Consider the following 23163-nt stretch of genomic DNA (forward strand, 5'->3'; position numbering starts at 1 on the left):
TTAAAAATGACTGTATAGTGTAAATATTTTGTACTATGAAATTTACCTATAGTTTTAAGTCAATATTTTTTGTTTTTTAAAGAAAAATATTTAATTTTTAAAGATATGTTATTAATTACAACTGCATAGTTTGTATTTGTTTTTATTTATTTATAATTGTTTTTTACACTTTTTTAAGTACTGACTTTCCTAACTGTAAAAATTTTACCAAATCTCTTAACAAAGTTTCATTTGAGTCTATTTGTTTAAAAACTGAACTTTGTTAGTTTAGAATGTCAATGTTTTTACTGGTTTTAGTTTTAAAGGTCCATTTAAGTTTGGAGGCGGTAACAAAGACACTTTTGCATGAAGCGTAATTTTTTCACAGAGGCTTTTTACAAGTGAATTTTTTTAATGAGAAAAGAAATAAAATAAAATACCACAATAAGAAATAAACAATAAAAAATAAATAAGATTAAAAATTCTTACAGAATAAGTGTAAAGGTTAGGGGTAACAGTAATAGTTAAAAAAAAATGTTTCAACCAGTACAAAAGTAACCTCTTGTGAAAAAATGTTCCTTTGTTTATTTTTAAATGTCCTTTTAAATTTATTTTTCTTAAGTTAAGTTTTTAAACTACTTAAGTTTAATTTAATAATATTTTAAGAGTATATACATTTTGAATTTCAAAATGTAAACACTTAAATAAATATTTCTTGATAATATTTTATTTAATTTTTAGTGTATATATGAGTTATACATATTAATAATACAAAGACAACTAATGTTCGTTTTGTTTACTATAGTTTCTCCGCATTAAGCGTTTCATCAGAACAATAAAGTTATATATTATGTTAAACAGTATGAGTTATATATAAATAATGTGTTATTAGTTCTTTGTTCTTTTTGTTTATAATGCTTTCTAAGTAATATAAATTCTTTGTTTTAAATACAAAAATGAGCCATTTAAAAGTTCAATGAAGACATAAGAACATTTTATATTTTTAAATTCTTTTTTTAAAACACCAAACATTATACAAAGGTATTTAAACTTATAACTGAAATTGTCTTTTAGGTTTATGTTTGAAGAAAATAATACTATAAGTTAATAATAATTTTTTTTTCTTTTAATTTTTGCAGGTGAAATTAAGTTTAATAAATTTAATTGATAATAATTATTCAATTGAATTATTACTAGTTAAAACTATCCTTAGTTTTATAGATCTCAGTAAACATTTTAGACATTAAAAATATCATAATATATTTAATTAGATTTTATTAAGAATATTTTATCAATGCTTTGATAAAGTTGAAAATGTTTTTCTGGAAAACTCAAAACAAGTCCATTGAACCAAAGACATCTATAGCTTTTTCAGTCAACAACTTTCCATTTCAGCGTTAGTTTTCCAAACTGTTCATTTCACACATTTTAAAGATGTCAATACACAAACTTAAGATCATAAAAAAAGCAATTTATTGTTTTCAGTGTCAAGTTTTGATGTAAACTCAACTCTAAACGAATGGCTGAGGGAAAATGGTTTCTCGGGTGCGAAGAAGATGTGCGCGGAAGGGGGTTGCGGGTCGTGCGTTGTTGCAGTTTACCCTCCTCAATCTTCCGTCCCCGTTCCCACAAACTCTGTATGTTTCACTTCAAATTTTAAGATTTAAGGCTTTGGTGCTTTTACTGTTTAGTGTTGACATTAAAACAAACTACATATTTTTTTGATATTGTAAGTTTTATTGGTGCTTTGTTTTTTTTCTGACTTTAAATAAAACTTTTTATTTTTATAAAAACTATTAATAAAGCTTGTTATAAAACTTGTATAAACACAAATAAAGTTATTAAGAAGCGTTTAAATCTTGTTTTCAAAACCAATTGTAAAATCAACAGTGCTTGATGCCCCTGTATGCTGCTGACGGTTGCAACATTGTGACGTCTGATGGTGTTGGCTCAATAAAGGGCGGTTTCAATGAAGTGCAAAAGAGAATAGCTGAGCATGGAGGGACCCAGTAAGGGTATTGCACACCTGGATTTGTCATGAGCATCTACAGGTTCGTGTTTTGATTGTTTTAGTTTTTGGTAAAAAGTCCATAAAAAGTGTTAATAATTAAACTTTCAATATTTTAAAGAAATATACTTTAAACTCATTATAATTTATTATTTGCTACTTTTTCAACTAACAGTTAATCAAAAAAATCATTAGTATGTTTTTCTTAAGATAGTAAGATAGTTAAGCATTAGACTTAAAACCTACAAAACTGTGTTTTTTTTTAATTTTAGATATAAAATGCTTTATTTGTTTGTGCACTACAAAACAAAGCTCAAACATAAAAATAAAAAGTCTACTCATGCTACTTTGAATTTAGTTGCAAACTAATACTAGGTAAAGTTTCTATTTAACAAAATTGTTACTTTAATTTAAGAATAAATACTTAATATTTTGTTTATTTTGTATTAGTTAAGCTAAATTATAAGTTCAGGTCAGGGGTAGACAACCTTTTATAAGCCTCATTGTATAAAAAATAGTCTTTGCAGGTTGTAGTTCTATATAGATATTTGTTTTAATGAGTATAAAAACATTATTTTAAACCATTAGTGGAATAAATAGTCAACAATGGAGTAGTGATGAAAACTAAATTTATTATCTAATTAAAAGTCTTATATAACTGTAAATTTTTAACAGAAAACCTTTCTTTTTTTGTTTAAATATGTATGTTTTTTAAGCTAAAAAGTAAAGCTGCAGATTTGGCTTTGAGGAACTCAATTTATCAACCCCTAGTTAGGGCTATAGAAGGATTCAGTTCATATTAACAAAAAAAAAACTGCTTATATATAAAAGTTAATAGTACAAACTATAAGTCTTTTTTTTTTTGAATTGAAGATTTTTTTTTTACTTTTGAGATTTAATAATTTTTGTTGAAAAATCCGATATAAGCAAATGGGTTGTAATTTTTTTATCTTCAATTTTCTCACAGAAGTTAAAAAAACAATAGAAAGCTCTCTAAATTTTTTTATTTTGTAAGTATATTTCTATTATTTTTAAACTTAGAATTTTAATCATGCCTCTTTGACCATTAAATTTGTCTAAGTCCACTGAGTGGTGAAAACTTTGAGAATGTTTAAGCGTATTTCAGGACTAGTGATGTACCGGACCCGGATCCAGACTTTTTTTTCAAATCAGAATCCGGCCGGAACCGGATCCGGACTTTTTTTTCAAATTAGAATCCGGCCGGAACCAGATCCGGACTTTTTTTTCAAATTAGAGTCCGGCCGGATCCGGATATCAGACAAAAATGGCAATATCCGGCCGGACCCGGACCCGGATAGTGAGTACGGTACATCATTAGTATAAACTAGCCTAAGTCACAATGAGGTTTTTAAAAACTAAAAAAAATAACTTTAATCTAATAATAAGTAGAACAGCTAGCCACAAGGTTTACAAATTTAGGTGTTATTTACAATTAAAAATCTGAAATCATGTTCATGAACAAAATACACTAGAAAACTACAAAATATTGAAAACTGGATCAGCTCAAACTCATTCAAAATTGAAAAGAAAACTAGCCTGAGTTTTTACAAAAAACTAAACTAGCTTGAGGCAGGCAGTCCAAGATTTTCTAAAATTCCCAAAAATTTTCGAACTAGCAGGGTTGCCACTGTTTAAGTCAATAAAACTAGCTAGAGTGAGTATAAACAAGCCTGAGTCAGAATGAGGTTTTTAAAATTACTTTAATCTAATAATCAGATAACAGCTAGCAAAGGTTGACAATTTGGTAGTAAAGTTGTGGACTGATTGTGGTACACTTAACTTTTTAGTACTACCCAACATAATTAAATCCTACCGTATATAATTAATATCTAACAAATACTAAATTCAAACTGAGACTACTTTCTATAATCAGACACGACAGTTTTGATTGATGAATCTTTTACATAAAACACAACAAGAAATACTAGCATATACAAAATTATTAATTACTTTGTTAACACTTTATAAACTGGAAACTATTTAAATCTATTTCGAAAGACTTAAAGCAATATACTAAAAAATAAATAAAACTTTTAGTAAACAAGAAACTGTAAAATTTTACATAAACTATTAAGCTATAAACCTGGCTTAAATATTTAAACAATTAAACACCAGTTGAAATATTCACTTTTAAAACAAAAAACTACTTACAATAAGCATTCACAAAAAGTTCAAGATATTTTGTTGCTTCAAGCTGCTCACCAAACTAACTAACTGCTTACATATAAACTTCCTGTCATGTTCTGATGTTTTGTTGCATCAGTATTTAGTTTGAAAAATTTCGTCATATGATTCTCATTGGCTCGTACATTCAACCGTATTAACTCTAAATATTCTCTGAGCTCAACTTTAAACAACAAATAATGCAAGTATTCATTCCAAAGTTTTCAATTTTACAACATTTGTAAAGAGTTGCATTTCTAAAATGTTAATTTTATAGTTTAAATGTAAACAAGTGTAAATTAGTCATGTGTACAAAATGAGCCAATCGGGGTAGGTGTTTAATTTTAAGTGACGAAAATGACTCTTATTAATTAACACAGGGTTTGTTTTTAAAAAAATATTTTTCAATATGCTCATTTTTACTAACTAGATCCGGGTTCGGCCGGATCTCTGTTAGGATCCGGCCGGAACCGGATCCGGACTTTTTTTTCAAATTAGAATCCGGCCGGAACCGGAACCGGACTTTTTTTTCAAATTAGAGTCCGGCCGGATCCGGATATCAGACAAAAATGGCAATATCCGGCCGGACCCGGACCCGGATAGTGAGTCCGGTACATCACTATTCAGGACACATATCTGTGCTTTACTTCTGACAGACTTTTGCCAATAATTTTTTTGATTGTTTATAAATGTTTTAATACTTTTTTTGTTAGTATATTATTATTATCATAAAACCTTTTGTTATAAAAATTAAGATAGTAAGGTATTGAGAAATAAAAAATATATATAATGTTACAAAATAACTACTATATAAAACTTATTATATATTATATGGTAAATTGCTAGATTTTTCTCAAGATAACTTATCTATGACCAACTTAATAATTTTTAGCCTTTAAAAAATATTTCATGAAAGATGATGTTATGAATATAACAAGTAATACAATTTTCGATTTAAACAGCTCGTTTAAAGTTAGTTAGAGATACACATATATTATAAGGGTTGCCAAAATATCTGGAATCCTGGAAAAACCTCGAATTTGAGAATTTCCAAAAAAAATAACCTGGAAAAACCTGGAATTTTAAACAACTTTTTAGTGCTAAGTAGTAAAAGTTTGATTTGACGCAAAAAATCTATTGTATAAATAATTATTTTTTGTCTTCATCAAAAATTATTTTTTAATAAACACAATTAAAGAAGCTTTAAAGAATCTTTTCAATGGCGTTATACTATTTAACACATTTTTTTTTACTTTGAACTTAATTTAAAACTAAAAGTATACCCGAACATATGTAGTTTTAAAAACCTGGAAGACATTTTGAAAACCTGGAGAAAATTTGCCGACAACATCTGGCAACCCTTATTTTTTTAAATTTAATATTTGTTCTTAGTTTACTGCTACAGTTTCAAGTATTTTAAGTCAAGTTAAAAAAGTTACATGTGAAGTAAACAGAACTTTTAGTAAACTTTACCATTTACTTAAGAATTTTTTTTAAACTATTTTCAAAATATTAAATTTTTTTATGCGATTTTTCAAAAACAAACTTGATATTGTACAGCAAAGTGAACTCGGGGAAGCAGTTCACCCAGCAAGACATGGAAGACAATTTGGACGGACACATATGCAGGTGCACCGGTTACAGGTCTTTGTTGGACGCCGCCAAAACCTTTGCTTCCGGCGACATTGAAGTCTGTTTCTACTTACATGAGTTTTTATTTAATTTTTTACCTTTACCAGAAATGATCTGCAAAATAAGTTGTACTTCTTGTTTCAAACTTTTGGGATAGTCACAACACTTTTATGCCTGATGAGACTTAATTTTTGCTGTAATCAAACTTTTCACTCAATTTAAGAGTAACACAGCTTATATAAAGCTTAAAAATTCAAAAACGTAAAAAGAATGTTGTTTTACAATACTTTTAAACTAGTTGTTTGTTGTTAGTTTGTTTAAAAGATGTGTGGAATTTAAAAATGAAGTTTGCCAAAATGTAAATGTAACGCATGTGCAATATGGCTGAAAATTTAGTTAATTTTTATTATTTGAACTTTATCAAGTAACATGTCAATAACTAATGGATGAAACATTGTTTTATAAACAAATTCGTAAGTCAATAAATTTGTTAGTAGCTTGTAAGACTAAAAGTGCATCTAAATACTCATTAAACAAAACCTATTTTTTTGAAAGGCATAAAAACAAATTTTAAGCAACTTATAATGTCTCGATAGTTTTTTACTTATAATATATAATATGTTTTAAAACTGATGTTTTTTGTAGGATTCATAGTTAGAATTAGTAAAATATCATTTTCTTAGGACCTCTGTGATCTACCCTGTGTAAAACAAAAGAAAACAGGCGAGTTGTCAATAAAAGCAAACAAACAAAAGCGTGGCACTGAAATGACAAAGTTGTACCAGCCGACCAGCTTGGACCAACTGAAAGCTCTGATGTCAGACCCAACAATATTCACCGACTCGTCTTGTTTCAGCTGCTCGAAAACTTCGAAAGGTCGAAATTTTTACTTAAAATGGTTCTTGACAGTTGCTCAGAATTACTCTGTTTGTTACCTTATGTATTAAAACTGTGATGTATTAAAATATTTTAGTTATTAAAATTTATTTGTTTAAATAGATAAGTTTAGGTGATTGATAAAACACATCTATGGTTTAGCAACTTACAAAAAGTATTACTTTTTAATAATTTTCACAGGAATTTTCAAGACGACCGGCCAGCCGGAGCCACCGGTGACAATAGACCTGTCGAAGGTCGTCGAAATGAGAAATGACAAAGTGGAAGGCGGTGTGCTGAGCGTGGGCGCCTCCGTCACCATCAACCGACTCGCCGAGCTGCTGGTCGGTGCGAGCGGCGGCGACATTTTCGCAACCGCCCACCGTCACTTGAAGAAAGTCGCCGGAAACACGATAAGAAACGTTAGATTTGAAATTTAATAGAAACTTTGGTTTTAATTGATTTGAATTATTAATTGTTTATTTTATTTAATTTGAATTAATTGTTTTGATTGACCAAAACATTTCACCATCTGCAGCACCTATACCATTTAGCATGTAGTATATAAAGATCTTCTTCAATCAGCTGAAACACATAAGTTATTTTATCGTTTATTTTTTTTTATCATAACAGTTTTGAAATACAGCAGCACACAGTATTTTTACTTATGCGTGAACAAAACTTCGTGTCGCAGGTGGCGTCGTGGGCGGGAAACGTGATGGTGAAGCACGAGCACAAGTACTTCCCGTCGGACGTGTGCGTGGTGCTGGCCGGGCTGCGGGCCGCCTTCAACGTTTACGACGGCGACAGCGGCAAGTACGAGCGGCACGAGCTGTTTGGGGAGGGAGGGCTCATGGAATGCGACATGAGGAAAAAAGTCGGTTGGCAGTTTTTAACGTGGTTAAGTTGCGAATTAGATGTTTTATTTGTTACCAGGTTTCGGTGGAAATTACTCCAATGTTGTCAATTGTTAATGAAATAGTACTTATTAATTTTTAGTTCACTATTGGTTTACTATTTTGTTAATATTTGACAATATCGAATTTTTTTTTCACCGGAACCTGGTAATAAATAGAGTATCTAATTTGCAATTTTATCATAGTTATTTAAATAAGCTCTTTGCTTTACAGTGATTTGATCAATATATTTTAGTTACTACGAAGGATTATAAAGTTTTTAAAATGAACAACTTGAATGCGAACAGGTGGTGGTGTCGATGGAGATCGCAGTGCCGACGAGCGAAGTCGAAGCGAGGACCGTGTTCAGAACTTTCAAAATAATGCCCAGGTCTCAGGTGTGTTGTTGTGATTATTATCGATATTATGTTGACTTTTCATGACTAAATGTATTACAAAAATCCGAATTCCAAAAGAGAGTCAACTTAAATTGATTTAAGCATAGGTTTTTTTTTGCTGTAATTTTAAACATTTTTGACAAAAATAACAGAGTAATATCTTTTTATTTTTAGTGGCTTACAAGCTCCAATTTTTGTTAAAATAAAAGTTTAACATATTATTTTTAATTAGTTTATTGAAAAATAGTTTATATAGTTTTATAAGTAATACTTCTAGTATTTCTTTCAATTAGATTCCATTAACTCATGTGTTTCATATATTTGAACTTAATTACTAAATACAAATTCAAAGGTTTTAGTGACGTTTCTTAATTTTTCTTATGAACATTAATAAAAACCTTTCAATATTTTTAGTTTTGTTTGTTCAATGTTTAATTTTATTAGATATAAAGTTTAGTTTTTTAACTAATCTAAAATTATCATAAAAAAAGTATTTCTTAAAAGCAGTTCTACTTGTTAAATAGTCTAAATTTATTATATATTCTTTCTTTTAATTAAAGTATATTAGCTTATATAAGAAAATAAGACTTGGTTAAAGTTTTCAAAACTTTTAACATTAACTCTAAAACTTGCCAACAACCATCTGAGATTTCATGTTACCCACCAAAATAACGAGCAAGAGTTTGTTTCTATCAAATCTGATTTATAATTTAGTGCACTTTTTCAAGTCTACAGTGTAGGAATTATATTTTTTTACATTAACAGAACTCGCATGCTTATGTGAACGCATCGTTCCGGGCGGGTGTCAACGCGGAAAAGAGCAAGTTTTCCGATCAAGTCTGCATTGTTTACGGCAACATCAGCGAAAAGTTCAATCGCGCATTCGCCACTGAAAAAGTTCTTGCCGGGAGCCCAATCGACCAGTCTACATTCAAAAGTAAATATTTTACTTATTGTAGTTTTGAACGTCATATGTTAGTATACAAAAACAGTGTACCAATTTAAAAGTGTTTTTTAATCATTCTCTAACATTTAAGGCAACATCATGAGGTTCAGTATCTAAAGTCAATAATTAAAACAGCTTAATAGCTTTTTGTTTTTTAATTACAAATTAAAAACTACTTTTTTTTATGATCCGTGTTTGTGTTAAACTAAATAAAATATTTATGAAAATTAAATACTTTTATTATACCATTAAATTAATGTAAAATGTTATTATAGTTTTATTGTAAATGATAAAAGTTAATAAGATGTTTTGTTTATAAACAATAATTACAGCAATTGTTTTAAGTTTTTTTTTAAGTCTGATTGTTTTTAAAACTAAATTTACTGTATTAAGTGTTAGTATTTTTAATATCTTTTTAACCTTGTTACTAGCTTTTTTGATAATTAATTTTAGTTTTTTTATTCTGGACACAAATTTCTTGCTTAGTAAAATATGTTAATTAACTAAATATGTAAAAGTTTCTAGTAGTATTGAAATATATACATATGTTTTTTAGATATGACATTTTTATATTTACTTCAGCTGCTCTATCCACATTAAGTGATGAACTTTGTCCAGTGCAAAGAAATGAAGTGGACGTTTCTGTTGAAAATAAAAAAGACATTGCTCTTTCCTTGTTTTATAAGGTTTAAATATGTATAGCTTAATACAACAAATATAGAAAATAATTTTAAATCAAGTAATGAGTTTTATAAAACGGTAAATCATTCCACTATATGTGATGAGTACTTGTTTCAAAATAGTTCAGTAAGAATCGAAATTAAATCAATTAAAACAAACCCTTTTTTTTAAAATAAGCACTTTATTTGATTATTCATAAAATGCAATTGTTTTAAACACGTGTTGTGTTTTTGTAACTCCAGTAATTAATTTAGAAAAACCAAATTACTTTTCAGTTCTTCCTGAGCTGCATGCCGGACGGCAGTGTGGACGCGAAACTGAAATCAGCCATGCGTGAAATCGAACGACCGCTTTCGACGGGAACGCAAACTTTCACCACCAACAAGGGTACTTACCCTGTTTCGCAACCGATTCCAAAAATTTCCTCCAATGTTCAAGTTTGTTTGAGGAGTTTTAGTTGGGTTGGTGTCAGAAAAGCACAGCTTTACTTTAGCACGGGGTGACATTTTGGCACGGTGACACTTTAGCACGGAGTGACACTTTTGCACGTAATAATTTTAAGTCTTTTAAAATTTTCATTTAAATAATGTTTTATTATCTAAAATTAACTTAATAAACAAATGATTGTGAAAATAATTTCTAACACTTTTAAAAATATCGTCTTAAAATTTTCTAAAGTTTTTAAAATGAGCTTAAATGAAATAAGAAAGTTTTTAATTTTTATATATCTCACTTTTTATTTAAAACTTACGCTTAAAGTTTAGCATTATTAAAATTAGTTAAAGCATTATTTTTTTTTTAATAACTCTAGAGCTTGTATTTATTGCTAGCTTTATTAAAAAAGTTTTATGTCGAAAACTTTAAATTTAAATCAAAATATTTTCATCTAAAATTAAATAGTAAAACAAGTTAATAAAGTTTTTAAATTTACTTCTGTTTCAGTTTTAACTAAAGCTTAAACTTTTAACTCGTTTAAAGCTTGTTAACTTTTAGTTTGCATGTTGCATAGTTCGTTTTTATGTTTTCAAACAACACAGTACCTAATGTGATTTAAGCAGATAAAAAAAATTGCAAAATAAATTCTGTGCTAAAGTGTCACCCGTGCTTTTCTGACCCCTTCCCGTTTTAGTTACTACAAAATTAAACTTATAAGATATTTATTTGACAGGTTGAACTGTATATGAAAAATAGACTAAAGTTAATAAGTTTTTCAGCTGTATATTGAAAAAAAATTGTCAAAATATTTAACTTTCACCTTTTAAAAGATGTCAAAAACTTATTTTTGAGACAATAAAACATTTTTTCTCAATAATCTTGATCTTTTAACCTTTTTAAAAGCTTTACACATAAAATTTCTATAAAATAAATTGTATGAACACTAAATTGTAGAATAAATAAAATTGTTGAGATTTAAAAAAAATAATTTTTAAGTGTATAAATTTTAAAAAACGTGCTAAGACCCGTTAAATTATATTATAATTATCTTTATCATTAGAAAAATAAATAACAAAAGTCATTAAATATGTTTTTTTTTACCTTGCTAAGTTTTTTGTGCAAAGTAAATGATTTATTTGATCATTAGTGTACACAGGCGCATACTGTGAAGACCACTTGTATTGATTCCTACTTATCAAAAATTACAAACGTTTTTGTTTTATTATTAAAACTAAAGCTGTAATTATTTAGTAAAAACTGAATATTCATGCTTTGAAAGGAATTTATCAGATGAATAACTTATATAGTTTTATGACATTTTAATCCTTTTTGTAAGACTAAAAAATGTATTTATGTTAATATAAAAGCGTTTTAACACTGTTTTTGTTTATTTTTAAAGTTTTTATAATACATTTGTTTACAATCCGAATCGTCTATATTGTTTTCGCTCAAAAGAAAAAAATTTCAGTTATAGTTTATCATTTAAACAGGAAATAAAATTGTACATACCATTGGCGTCTCGTTGCAATTATATTAGGTGCCGCAAAAAAAAACTTATACACTAGCTCACAGCTCATGTAAAAAGTAACAACAGGCGTCGGGGCAGGCGTACTATATATCGGATCAACCGGCCACCACCGACGAGCTCTTCTGCGCGTTCGTGCTCTCCGAGGTGGGAAACTGCGACATCGACGTCATCGACTCCACCTTCGCCTCCCTCCAACCCGGCTTCAACGCAATAATCACCGGTTCGTTTCGATGCTTTTCTAATCAAGCGTAACATGTTAGTTAACTTAAGTCTTTATGGCGCTGTGTACATTTTGATGTTGTTTATTAAAGTTTAAACAAACCCAAGTTTTCTTGGTTTATAAAGGTTTCAAGAGATAAATTTTTATTTTCCAAAAAACTCATTGTTAAGAAAGTTGTATACGAGTATAGAAAAATTAAGATATAAAAAGAATGTTACCAACTTGTTGAAATAAATAAATTTTAGGTATTTTGAAATTTTTATAACGAGTTCGTGTTTTTAAATCAAATATTTGCTCGTATTATCAATGTTAATATGAACATATTTTACGAGATAGGCGTTAATGAATTACTTGTAGTTTAAATAAAACCATTTTCAGTCAAAATAAACTCTTTAAATTCTTGTAAAGTTTTTATCGTTTAATGTTTGTTTATTTCATTAAATAAGTGTTAATGTTTAACAAGCAAAATGATGTAAAAAAAAGTGTTTGTGTTTCAAAACCAATCTAGCTTTAATTTTAAAACTTAAAATAAATTTGTTCACTATTTTTAAACTTTGTACTATAACTCCAATGAAATGCATTTAATTGACTTTTGTTTCCATCAAAATAATTGAAAATGTATAATCAAAATGAAATCAACTCATGCAAAATGAAAAGGTGCAAGTTTTCCACCAAGCGTGAAGAATTCGAGGTTTGGCGAGTTCGATGCAAGTCAACTTCTGCTGGCAACCGATCACATCGATTACGCCGGACAACCTCTTGCACTGGTGTTGGCCGGTTTGTTGTCTAGTTATGTTAGAAGTGTTTGGTTTTTTATCAAAACTCTTTAATGTGTTAGTGGTTCGTTGCACTTTTTCAATCAAAGTTAGATAAAAAAGCATACATTTTATGTAAAAGTATAAATTTTAATGTATAAATAGTTCTTTGTAAAAGAAAAATAAAAAATAATTGTTAAATATTTTACTATTAACTTAATTGTATACAATCAAGAAAAACGATTCTAAATATCCCCTATTTTAACAAAAAAAATCTATACTTGGCTTAAAATTACTACAAAAAATATATATGAAACTACGTAAAAAGTATGTTTTTCATCATCTAAAATCTTCTTTGTCACTTGTTGTATAGGAATTGAAAATACATTAATCATTTATTGTACAACTTAAAGTGTGTGAACACATTAATCTCTATTCAAAAAACCATAATGTTTAACTTTATAAAGTTTTACAAGCTTAAAGAACAATATGTTTTTAAGCTTGAAGAACAATATTTTTTTGATATCAAGTTTATAAGTATGGGGAGTAGAAAAGCAATCATTTTTGATGCATAGATATTTTGATTTGTTTTTACAAATATTATTTATGATAAATACCTGTTGCATATAATACTTGTTACCTTTTAAACAATTTTTTTTTTAATAAAACGGAAAATCAATGTTTTCATGTGGGATTGGTCATTAATTGATGTTTAATACTAGCAGAGAAAAAGCGCATTGCAGTTAATTTATACGTGATATCTATTCACACAAGTTTTGTTTACTATATTTTTTGTAAGTACAATTGCTAAAAATCAGTGTTTGTGTGTTTAATATCGCAGTGAAGGTAAACATCATGCGATACCACCCACGAGTTACTTTGTTTGAACAAGCATGCATTTTGTTGCACAAAATACCAACACATGTTTTTTTTTCCTGCAATTATTTAAGATTAAATATTTATTTGTCTCAGCACAAGTTCTTTGTATTTTTTATATAAAGATTATTACAAGACGATTTTGTTGCTGTATAATTATTTGCAACTTGAAAAAGTTACGTTTTTTTTAGTTCACATCACTTAGTTTGATCCACTCAAAATAATCTCAATTAAACAACTTTACAGAGAGTCAGAAGCAAGCGAGCTCGATAGCGGCGCAAGTGGTGGTCACCTACAAAAACTTGAAGACCAACATACTGACGACGAGGCAGGCCATCCAAGCGGGGAGTTACTTCGACCTGAACTTGGATGACATCGTTGTCGGAACCCCTGATGAATCCCTGAAAAACTGCCAAAATCAAGTTGGTTGAAACAAATACTCGCCTTTGTTTGTAAGGTTAATAATTATTCATCTAACTAGTAATTTTTAGGCCACGTAAATTTTTAGTGTGATTTTTTTGGTAATTTAGCATTTAATAACTTTGTTATAAGTTTACATGTTTACTTTTTTTGACGTAGTCTCAAATATGTTGTCAAGCAATTTTTAAAAGGAAGAGTATTCCTTCCTAAAATTTATCTCTTACTTTGATTGTAATAAAAACTTTTGAAACATAATAAAGTAATTATGAAATAGCTTTTTGTTTAGTTTTAAAAAGAAATAACAGTTCGAAATTTATTTTCTCAATGAGAACTAATTTCTATCAGTTTAACGAACATTTTATTTTCTAAGAATAAACCTATACTTTGTCTATGCAGTACAACTATTTAAAAATATGACAAAAAGGTTCTTAAAAAAACAGTTTGCATGTAAAATACACAGGTATCAGGCAGTATAGACCCGGGAAGATTTTTAAAATTCTATTTTAATAAATATTTTTTCAAAAAAAAAGTGTTTATAGGTACTAGTTAGACCTACATACGTATTTTTCATTTTTTGAAATGCATATATAGTTTTTTAAGTTTCAGCCCTTAAATTTATTTTTAAGAATTTGAACTGCCACGTAACCGACTGAAACAATCAAAATATGCACACAGGTAAGCAACTGAACGTATTTTACTGGGCACTGTAGGAGTGAAACATCGTGTTGTTTTAATAACCTGTGAAATAAAATTTGAAACAGTTGTTCAAGAATAACAACTTGTACTCAAACATTTCAATAATTTATCAAACACTTCAACCAATTCACACAGGTGTCGGGCAGCATAGACCTGGGCGGCCAGTACCACTTCTACATGGAGACGCAGGTGACGAGGGTGGAGGGGACGGAGGAGGGCGGGTTCGTTGTGGAGAGCGCGTCCCAGGTGCACATGTGGCTCCAGCAGTGCCTCTCCTACGTCTACGGAGTTCCCGCCAACAAGTTTGTGCTGTTGTGTGCTCTCCAATGGTGAAAGTTGTCAATAAGATAGAAAACATGAATTTCTTTAAGTTTTGTGTACGGAACTCTTGTTAATATATTTGCGGTTTTAAAAAAAAGTTGCATTTTGATGCTTATTAGTGAAATTTCGAATACAGTTTTAGAATTTTTTTTTTAATGGTGTGCAAAGTTTATTATATATAATGCTTTGTGACTGAATAAAGATATCGTATTAGGGTTGCCACACACTCAGGATAGCTCGGAATGTTTTAAAATTTTTGAAAATCTCAGTACAACTCAGAATTTTTTAATTTAATTTATTAAACTAAGGGTGACTAAGATAGTTAATTTTTTGTTTAGTAAAAAGTTAGAATAGTTTTAAAATTTCTAAATCTTAGGCAAGTTTTTTCTAGATTTCGAATTATATTTAGTTTTAATATTCTTTTATTTTATAAACAGTTATTTTGAAAAATTAGTTTTTTAGTGATTTAGAAAAATTAGATAGTTTTTTAAAGAATTTGTAAAATTTCAGGATGACGCAGGGCTGTTTTTTGTCTCTCAGGAAAGTTTATTGGACTCAAAGAGTAACAACCCTGTTTTTTGTTTCAATCTGGAAGTATGAAATACAAAACTGCCAATACTTTAATTTAATAATATCAATTAAATACATCAAAGTTATAAAAGTTTTCAATTAATCCTACAGAATTGAGGTTAAAACGAAGAGGATAGGCGGGGCGTACGGGGGCAAGGCAACAAACTCCCTGGTGATAGCCCTAGCAACCGCGTTGGGTACTTACGTCACTGGCAGACCCTGCAGGTTCCACGCAGATCTGAAAACTTGCATGGCAACGCTCGGAAGCAGATTGCCCTATTCACTTGATTATAAACTAGGTGAAAAGTTTATTATTGTGTATCTGATTTAAGTTGATTGATCTTCAGTACTTTTTAGTTTGAACACCAACACATAAGCAGGAATATATTTGTATTGCCATTTAAAAGTGTTTCCAACATTTCACACTTTTTTATATTAGTTGGTGTCTTTTTTTCTCAAGTTTAAAAATCGGTGGCAGTTACCTATTTTTACCAAAGTATGTTGCTTGGTTTTTTGTATAAAACGCATTTAAAAAAAAATTCATTAATAAAAATACTTTTTACAGGATTCGACAACTTTTGTGAAAATTTGTTTTTGAAGTACATTCAAGCGAACTTGCTTGGCTAGTTCTTAATTAACAAATTAATATTAGTTATAATTATTAATAATTAGCGTAAATTCTGTTACTCGAAAATGTTCTGCAGGGTTCGACGACTCGGGCGTGTTGGAGGTGTTTGATTGGTCGCTTTACACGAACAGCGGGTGCTCGCAATTCGACAATGAATTGGACGACGCCTCCGCCATCTCGATATTCGCCGACAGCGGTCAGTTGCACAAAAATTACTCAAATTATCAAATTATCAAAAGGAGAGTAACATCTATATAAAGTTTTATATGAGTAAAGTTTTGTTACCATATTTCGCTTAAAAAACAATATTTTCGGAAAAAGTTCAATTTTTTTAAACATATGTTATGTTAGTACATTATGTTGTTAAATTGTTCAATTACTAGAAGAAAACATAAAACTATTTAACTAAAGTTACCAGGTAGAATATTTAGTCTAACTCAAAAATAATTGATTTTAAAACAATCTGTTTTCAGCGTACCACTGTCCGAACTGGAGAATAAGGAGAAAAGTTTGCAAGACCAACTTGCCCAGCGGAACCTGGTGCAGGGCCCCTGGTCAGTATACTGATTGTTGAAACTGGATTTTGTTGAAAATGTTTTGCACGCAATTTTGTTCAGTTTAATGTAGAAAGCTTTGAATGACACAATTTACTTAACTAACTGTGTTAATATTTATAGGTTTTAATATCTATTTATTTTACAAAGCTAAAACGAATATATTTAAGAATAAAAACTAGTATTACTACTTAAAAAAATCATAAGTTTAAAAATGTTGCTTTTAGTGATTTTTTTTACAACACGATAAAACTTTGGGAATAACAACAGAAAATTATATATATATATATTATAAACAGGATCGATGCAATTAACTGCGTTCACCGATACAATGCTGGAGATAGTTGCCGACCACTTGAGCATGAATGTGACAGATGTCAAGTTCAACAACTTGTACCTGAAAAACCAAACTGCAATGGACGGTCAGGTGCTGAAAGACTGCCACATAAGAGACATGTTCACTTGTTAGTATCAGTATATACTTTGTGTGATTTGATTGAATATTGAAAACTAATGTTTAAAATGTTTCACTTATTTTAAGGTTTGAGTTTATTTGTTTGTTTCAGCTGGTTTCAGCATTTTTCATTACACACCTCACGAAACGTAATTGCATGAAAAATATTCGGGTACGAAATATAAGCACTCGCGACTAACTAAACTTAAAGCATCTTGACCAACACTCGTGATTTTTCATTGCAGCTCTGATGAACAAGTCGAATTACGAGCAGCGGCAGAAGGAAGCGGAGGAGTTCAACTCGAGCAACACTTACAAGAAGAGGGCGTTGGCCGTCACCCCCATCAAGTTCACGTGGGTTGTTTGAATTTTAACATTTTAAATTATTTATTTGAAAAAGGTGAACAGTTTATGTTTGTTCTTTTTGTTTCTGTGAGCAAACTGTGAACTTTACTTTACTAATCAGTTTCTTACATTGTGTTTGACCTGAGTTAAATATTTAAAATATGACTTATTTAAATTAAAATAAAGTGTACGCTTCTTCGTTCTTTCCAGCACTAAGTTGATTGTTTTTTACTTGTGCCAGGTTGGGGTACGCGAAAATGCTCAAGTACAACGTCCTGCTGACCATAAGTTGCTTGGACGGGTCGATATGCGTGTCTCAGGGCGGCATTGAAGTTGGTCAGGGCTTGGACACTAAAGTTGCACAGGTTTGAAAAAAACACTAAACCTTTATATAAAAATGTAGTTTTGTCTTTAAATATTTTTTAAAAGTCATTAGTTTAAAAAATAAAATTATTACTAATTTTGTGTTTTTTTGAATTTTTCTTACTCACTTCATCTGAAACTAACTAATATGTTAAAAATAATCAAATTACATTTTGTATCCATCAACATTAATTTACTGAAGTATATTAATTTACGTATATACTGAAGGTGGTGGCGTACGGACTGGGATGCAACTTGAGCGACGTTTCGGTGAAGAGGACGAGCACTCTGAGCTCGAGCAACTCGCAGGTGACCGGCGGAAGCTCCACGAGCGAACTCGTTTGCAGGGTGAGTTGCTGTGTTTCGGTAGGCAGCCCGTAGTACGGGGTTTTCGGTGCTTGTTGTGAGAAAATTGTTTTTGAAGAAAAATGTTTACCATCGAATTTCATGTATTAATGTGTAAATTTGTTTAAATCGTTGTGTAAATGCCTAACTTTTTATTGCAGTTCACTAGTTTTAAAATACACCTTTTGTTTAATGTTTTAATGCAAACAAGCGTTGAACAGTCGGCGGCCAAATGTTGCGAGATGATGGTGGAAAGGATGAAAGGGACGAAGTCCAAGCTTCCGGTCGGCACGAATTGGAAGGACCTGGTCGCTGCTTGTTACAACGACGGCGTTGATCTCATCGTTTCTTGCAAGTAATTTGTTTGTAAGACTTTAATTTTTATCAGCAATGTGAAGTTGGTTAATTATCAATTGTAATATTTAAAATATTTTTTTATCTCCACGATTATTCTACTTTCCTTCAACTTAGTTTACTTCGTCTTTTTATTTTTCAATCTTCTAAAGCTCAAAAAGTTCAATTTTACTACAAAGATTAAATGTTAAGTGTTTTAACATACTTTTGAAAATCACGGTTGCACGTTCATCGAAATGTTACTTTCAAACAAAAACAAAAACTCGTAAAACCGAGTGGCAAAAGTTTTCACGGTTGAGCTATTCTGAATTACAAACAGCCACCCGCCGGATTTCGACGGCGACGCGTACAACGTGTGGGGCGTGACGTCATCGGAAGTGGAGCTGGACGTGCTGACGGGGGAGCACCTGATCAGGAGGGTGGATCTGATTGAGGACGCCGGCATCAGGTTTGCATTCCTGCTCGTAGATAAAAAATATAAGTAAAGGTTAGCATAAGTACTCGATCTCGTTGAAGATCAGACTGACTTGTTTATAAAGTATCCCAACTCGTAGGCATGTTAAGTAAAAGTATTAGATTTAGAATAAAACGTTGAACAAACTAAAAGAAAGCCTGAAACTCTTTATTACTTTTTTTTTACAGCCTGAACCCGACAATCGACTTGGGCCAGATCGAAGGAGCGTTCGTCATGGCGTTGGGTTTCTGGTTGAGCGAGCACATGGTTTATGACGTCACAACCGGAAAGCTTCTTACCGACGGAACGTGGGAGTACAAGCCGCCGACTACCAAGGTATATCAGTGGTTATGATTTTGTTAGAGTAAGAAAAAGTTTGGTTATATATTACTATCAGTTTTTTAACTTTAGAACTAAAATAAATATGTTTTTGACGAGCTTGATTAAAAATACCAAAAGTTTAATAAAAGATCAGCAATAAAATTGTAAGATAATATAAATTTTCTATTATGAAATTTATCACAAAATATTATCCTTAAACCATTGAACCTTTAAATTAATATTACATTTTTACAAAAAAAAATATGTTTTTTGTTTTTGTTTTAATAAAAGAACGAAAGAACAACTGTGATTAATTTTTTTTTTCCATTCACTCTTATCATTTTCAGCGGAACAACGCTCAATTTTTTTTTCATTTTAAACAAAAACAGGACATCCCGGTGGAGTGGAACATCGAGTTGTACAGGAACGAGTCGAACCCGGTCGGGGTGTACAACAGCAAGGCCACGGGGGAGCCCCCTCTGTGCATGGGGGTGAGCTGCTACCACGCGTTGAGGAGGGCGGTGGACGCCTCGTTGGAGGAGAGGAAGAAGAAGGGAGGGGGGTGGACCAACCTGCGTGAGTTTTTGTTTTTAATAATTATTTTATATGGAAACAAAACAGGTGTTTTAAAGTTTAAGATAACTCTGTAATTGTAATTGTTGGATATTTGCGTGCTATATGTTTTATGGGATAATGTTTAATATCAAAATTCTTTTATTGTTGTTCAGTTGTAAGATTTTTTTGCTATTAAGGTTATTTATCATTTAAAAATTTAGATTTAAATACAAAAAGAAATTTAATCACTAAAATTTAAAATATAACTTTAGGTTTACTTTTTATAAATCCTTTATTCATACTATAAGTTGTTTATAATCTGGCATGACACTGTAATAAGTAAGTAAAGTTTTAAACTTAATACAAGTTTCACTTAAATGGTTACATGAAAATCAAAATTCTGACATCTCAAATTCCAACGATTCAAATTCTTAAAGATAATATAAGAGGCAATATCTCAAAAATATATACGTACTTGAAAAATGCTCGTGTAGGTGTAAATAATAAGATTATGATGATAAAATAACATCTGAATTTTTTAATAAAAACAGAAAATTAGTAGTTACTAAAAACTACTACACTTTATAAAATTTTAAAACTTATTTTAGCCATATTCAAAAAATTGTTTGACTATTTTCATAAGAAATTCTCATGAAGTTCTAGTTATAAGATTTTGGTTTTTTAAATACTTTTGTTTTAAAATACCCATTAAAAGATATGGTTGGAAATAACCAAGAATTGTTGAAGTTTTGATTGTCAGAATTTGAATAAGCGTGTACCCCTCTTTAACTTTTAGAAAAAGTTTTGTCTGAAAACTACAAAAAGAATTAGCTAACAATTAACAAGACCCCTATTTTCATCATACTTACCTTTTTTGATTATTTTAATTTAATTCAGCTTTTTGTTTTCAACATATCGCAACATTTTTTTTTTCAGAACAACCTCTGACGCCAGATAGTTTGAAGAACTCATTGAAAATTGATCCGATTCAAGATTTTGTCGTTTGAACTTTTGTATCCATTATAAGCTTTTAATGTTAATCGTTAAAATTTTTCAACTTGAGACAAAGCTCTTAAACTTATACAATCATTTTTAACACTAGCAATCTGTTTTTTTTATTGCAATTAGAGCTTACAAGTTTTATTCATTATAACTATAATCTTTTTTTATCATTGTAACCTTTATGTTCTTATATGTTTATTCAATATCTTATCAACTACTTGTTTTTTTAAACCATTAAATTAAGCGAACTTTAAAAGTTGATATCGTTCATTTTTATAACTTATGTATAATATTTTTCAATATTAAAAAATGTACTTGATACAAAAAACTCTTTTTTTTCATAAACCTTACTATTACAGAAGTCTGTGAAAAAAGTTTGTTTAGTCTTTGTATTCTAGTTTACTTTTAAACAAAATGTTGACAAGTGGAATTTATTGGTATAATTATAATTCATAACATTTTTAGAATATAAAAAAAAACTTCACTTAACAAGGTAATCAAAAAAGTAGTCATAGAAAGTATAAAAAAGACATTTCGGTCATCGAGCCCCACACCACTTATTTACTTAACCACTTTAGGTATATAGCAAAATTATTTCCTAATATTAAAAACTTGATTAGTCGTGCATCCCCTAAAACTTTGTTGCGCCGCCAGCTAAGCACAAAGTGACATAATACGATCATCAGACAACAGATTTCGGTTATATGGAAGTCGGGTTTCATTAACTGAAATGATAATCAAATTAAAGAATCTAAAATTAAATTTGCACTCCCAAAAATCACATACATTTATAACTTAAATAGTAATAAAATTACTTTTTCATGACCTAGATTTAGAACTTATATTTTAAATAAAAGCTTATACTTATATGCATACACTTATATGTTACACATAGGTACATTTTGACTGATTTTGATATGTTATAACGTCATAATCACCCAAAATATCTAATTTTTATTGGGTCGGCTGCAGTTGTAAGGTTTTGAAAATGTTTTCATTCATAACACTAAGCAAATGAGGTATACAGCATAATACTAAGAAGATTTACATCTTTATGCCTAACCCACATTACCCGAATGTACAAAAATAAACCAAAAAAATAATATATATTACTTAAAACTTTAAAAAAGTAAAATATTAGTTAATCAGTAGCGACCTTACAACTGCAACCGACGCATTTAATCCTTAAAATGCAATTAATGTTGTTTATGCTGCTTAATAGTTACATCCTAACTATGGTTAGTTATTGAAATTATTCAGTTTAAACATTGTCTTGTAGCATTTAAGCAACGTACAGCTACTGCTTAAATCTGAATTTATAGTCACTGAAATTAAAGAAAACTAAAATTCGATTTATTTTATTGCCTGAATGTTTAAGTTCCAAAACGTTTCGGGTTCCAAGTAAAATGGTCACCCTAGTTTCAAAATATTAAACTCTTAAATAAATGCTTTTTTTAAGAATTCAGAGTTTTTGTTTAAGATGATTTTCTTAATTTTGTATTAGTCATTTTATGCAACTTATTAATGTATGAGTAAGGTTAACTGTTTTAAATTTAAAAAATACTTATGTAATAATAACACAAGGATATTCGCTTAAATTGATATCGTTTAGTAACTAAGTCAAAAGCAAAGCAGTATTTCTCTTGAGTACGTATTTTGAACGGTAAACGCTCAGTTCCAACCCGCGCACAATTCCAACCCGAATCAAACCTCACCTGAATCAAATCCTATCTGATCAATTCCCATCCGATCAATTCCCATCCGATCAATTCCAACCCGATCAATTCCAACCCGATCAATTTAGCACGTCACTTTTATTGGTCATCTTTTTTACAAGGTGAGTTATTTTTGTATAGTGCCACTTCTTTACAAATTGTCACTTTTTGATGACTGCACTTTGCATTATAACTCTGAAGACAAGTTAACTGCTAACAAAAAAAGCATTACAACTTTTTTATTTCACATGGAATTTTACTTACAAAATATTTTTCACTTAGCATGAATATCAATTTTTAAGATTAATACTTGCTAAACTAGTTAAAAAAAAGAAAAAAGTAAGTTAAAATAGTTTTAGCCTATTATTTGATTAAAAAAACGTTTAATAATCTAAAAGTTATACCAATATTCATGTAGAAAAAAAAGAAAACTAAAAGGCACACTAGGTCAAGAATCAGTACATACATTATACAACAAATAACTTCTAAATTGTACGGTAGACTTAGCTTGTAAAACATAAGGTTATTATAGTAAAATAATTTAACAGTATTTACACACGAATCGTGGCCAGTTGTGTAACAAAATAGTAATTTATTACCTAAAACTGTACTTACTTAAGATACTGGGCAAACAGATATAAACTAAAAGACT

The 23163-nt window shown here is 29.7% G+C and overlaps 1 protein-coding gene across 1 annotated transcript; it reads left to right on the forward strand.

The window, feature by feature from the left end:
* The first annotated feature begins 1938 nt into the window (after positions 1–1938).
* On the forward strand, positions 1939–21111 carry LOC145831320 (uncharacterized). Its single transcript, XM_082938529.1, has 25 exons — positions 1939–2030; positions 5732–5861; positions 6487–6679; positions 6881–7101; positions 7374–7556; positions 7884–7973; positions 8739–8910; positions 9502–9605; positions 9876–10037; positions 11630–11783; positions 12441–12560; positions 13661–13836; positions 14666–14832; positions 15533–15720; positions 16126–16245; positions 16523–16603; positions 16903–17067; positions 17303–17411; positions 17644–17767; positions 17994–18113; positions 18332–18465; positions 18784–18912; positions 19107–19254; positions 19629–19815; positions 20731–21111. Exons 1-25 carry the CDS (start codon positions 2017–2019, stop codon positions 20799–20801), a joined length of 3462 nt encoding a protein of 1153 aa, XP_082794655.1. The 5' UTR covers positions 1939–2016; the 3' UTR covers positions 20802–21111.
* The last annotated feature ends 2052 nt before the right edge of the window (positions 21112–23163 follow it).

Source organism: Thalia democratica, chromosome 3, assembly GCF_965202585.1.
Source record: "Thalia democratica chromosome 3, ktThaDemo2.hap1.1, whole genome shotgun sequence".
In the NCBI taxonomy this organism is placed as follows: domain Eukaryota; kingdom Metazoa; phylum Chordata; class Thaliacea; order Salpida; family Salpidae; genus Thalia; species Thalia democratica.

What these genes read in the sequence shown, in the direction of transcription:
- LOC145831320 (XM_082938529.1), top strand. An exon ending in CTGCTCGAAAACTTCGAAAG is followed by an intron (nt 6,680 to 6,880) that starts GTCGAAATTTTT and finishes TAATTTTCACAG; the next exon opens with GAATTTTCAAGACGACCGGC. An exon ending in TTCACTTGATTATAAACTAG is followed by an intron (nt 15,721 to 16,125) that starts GTGAAAAGTTTA and finishes AATGTTCTGCAG; the next exon opens with GGTTCGACGACTCGGGCGTG.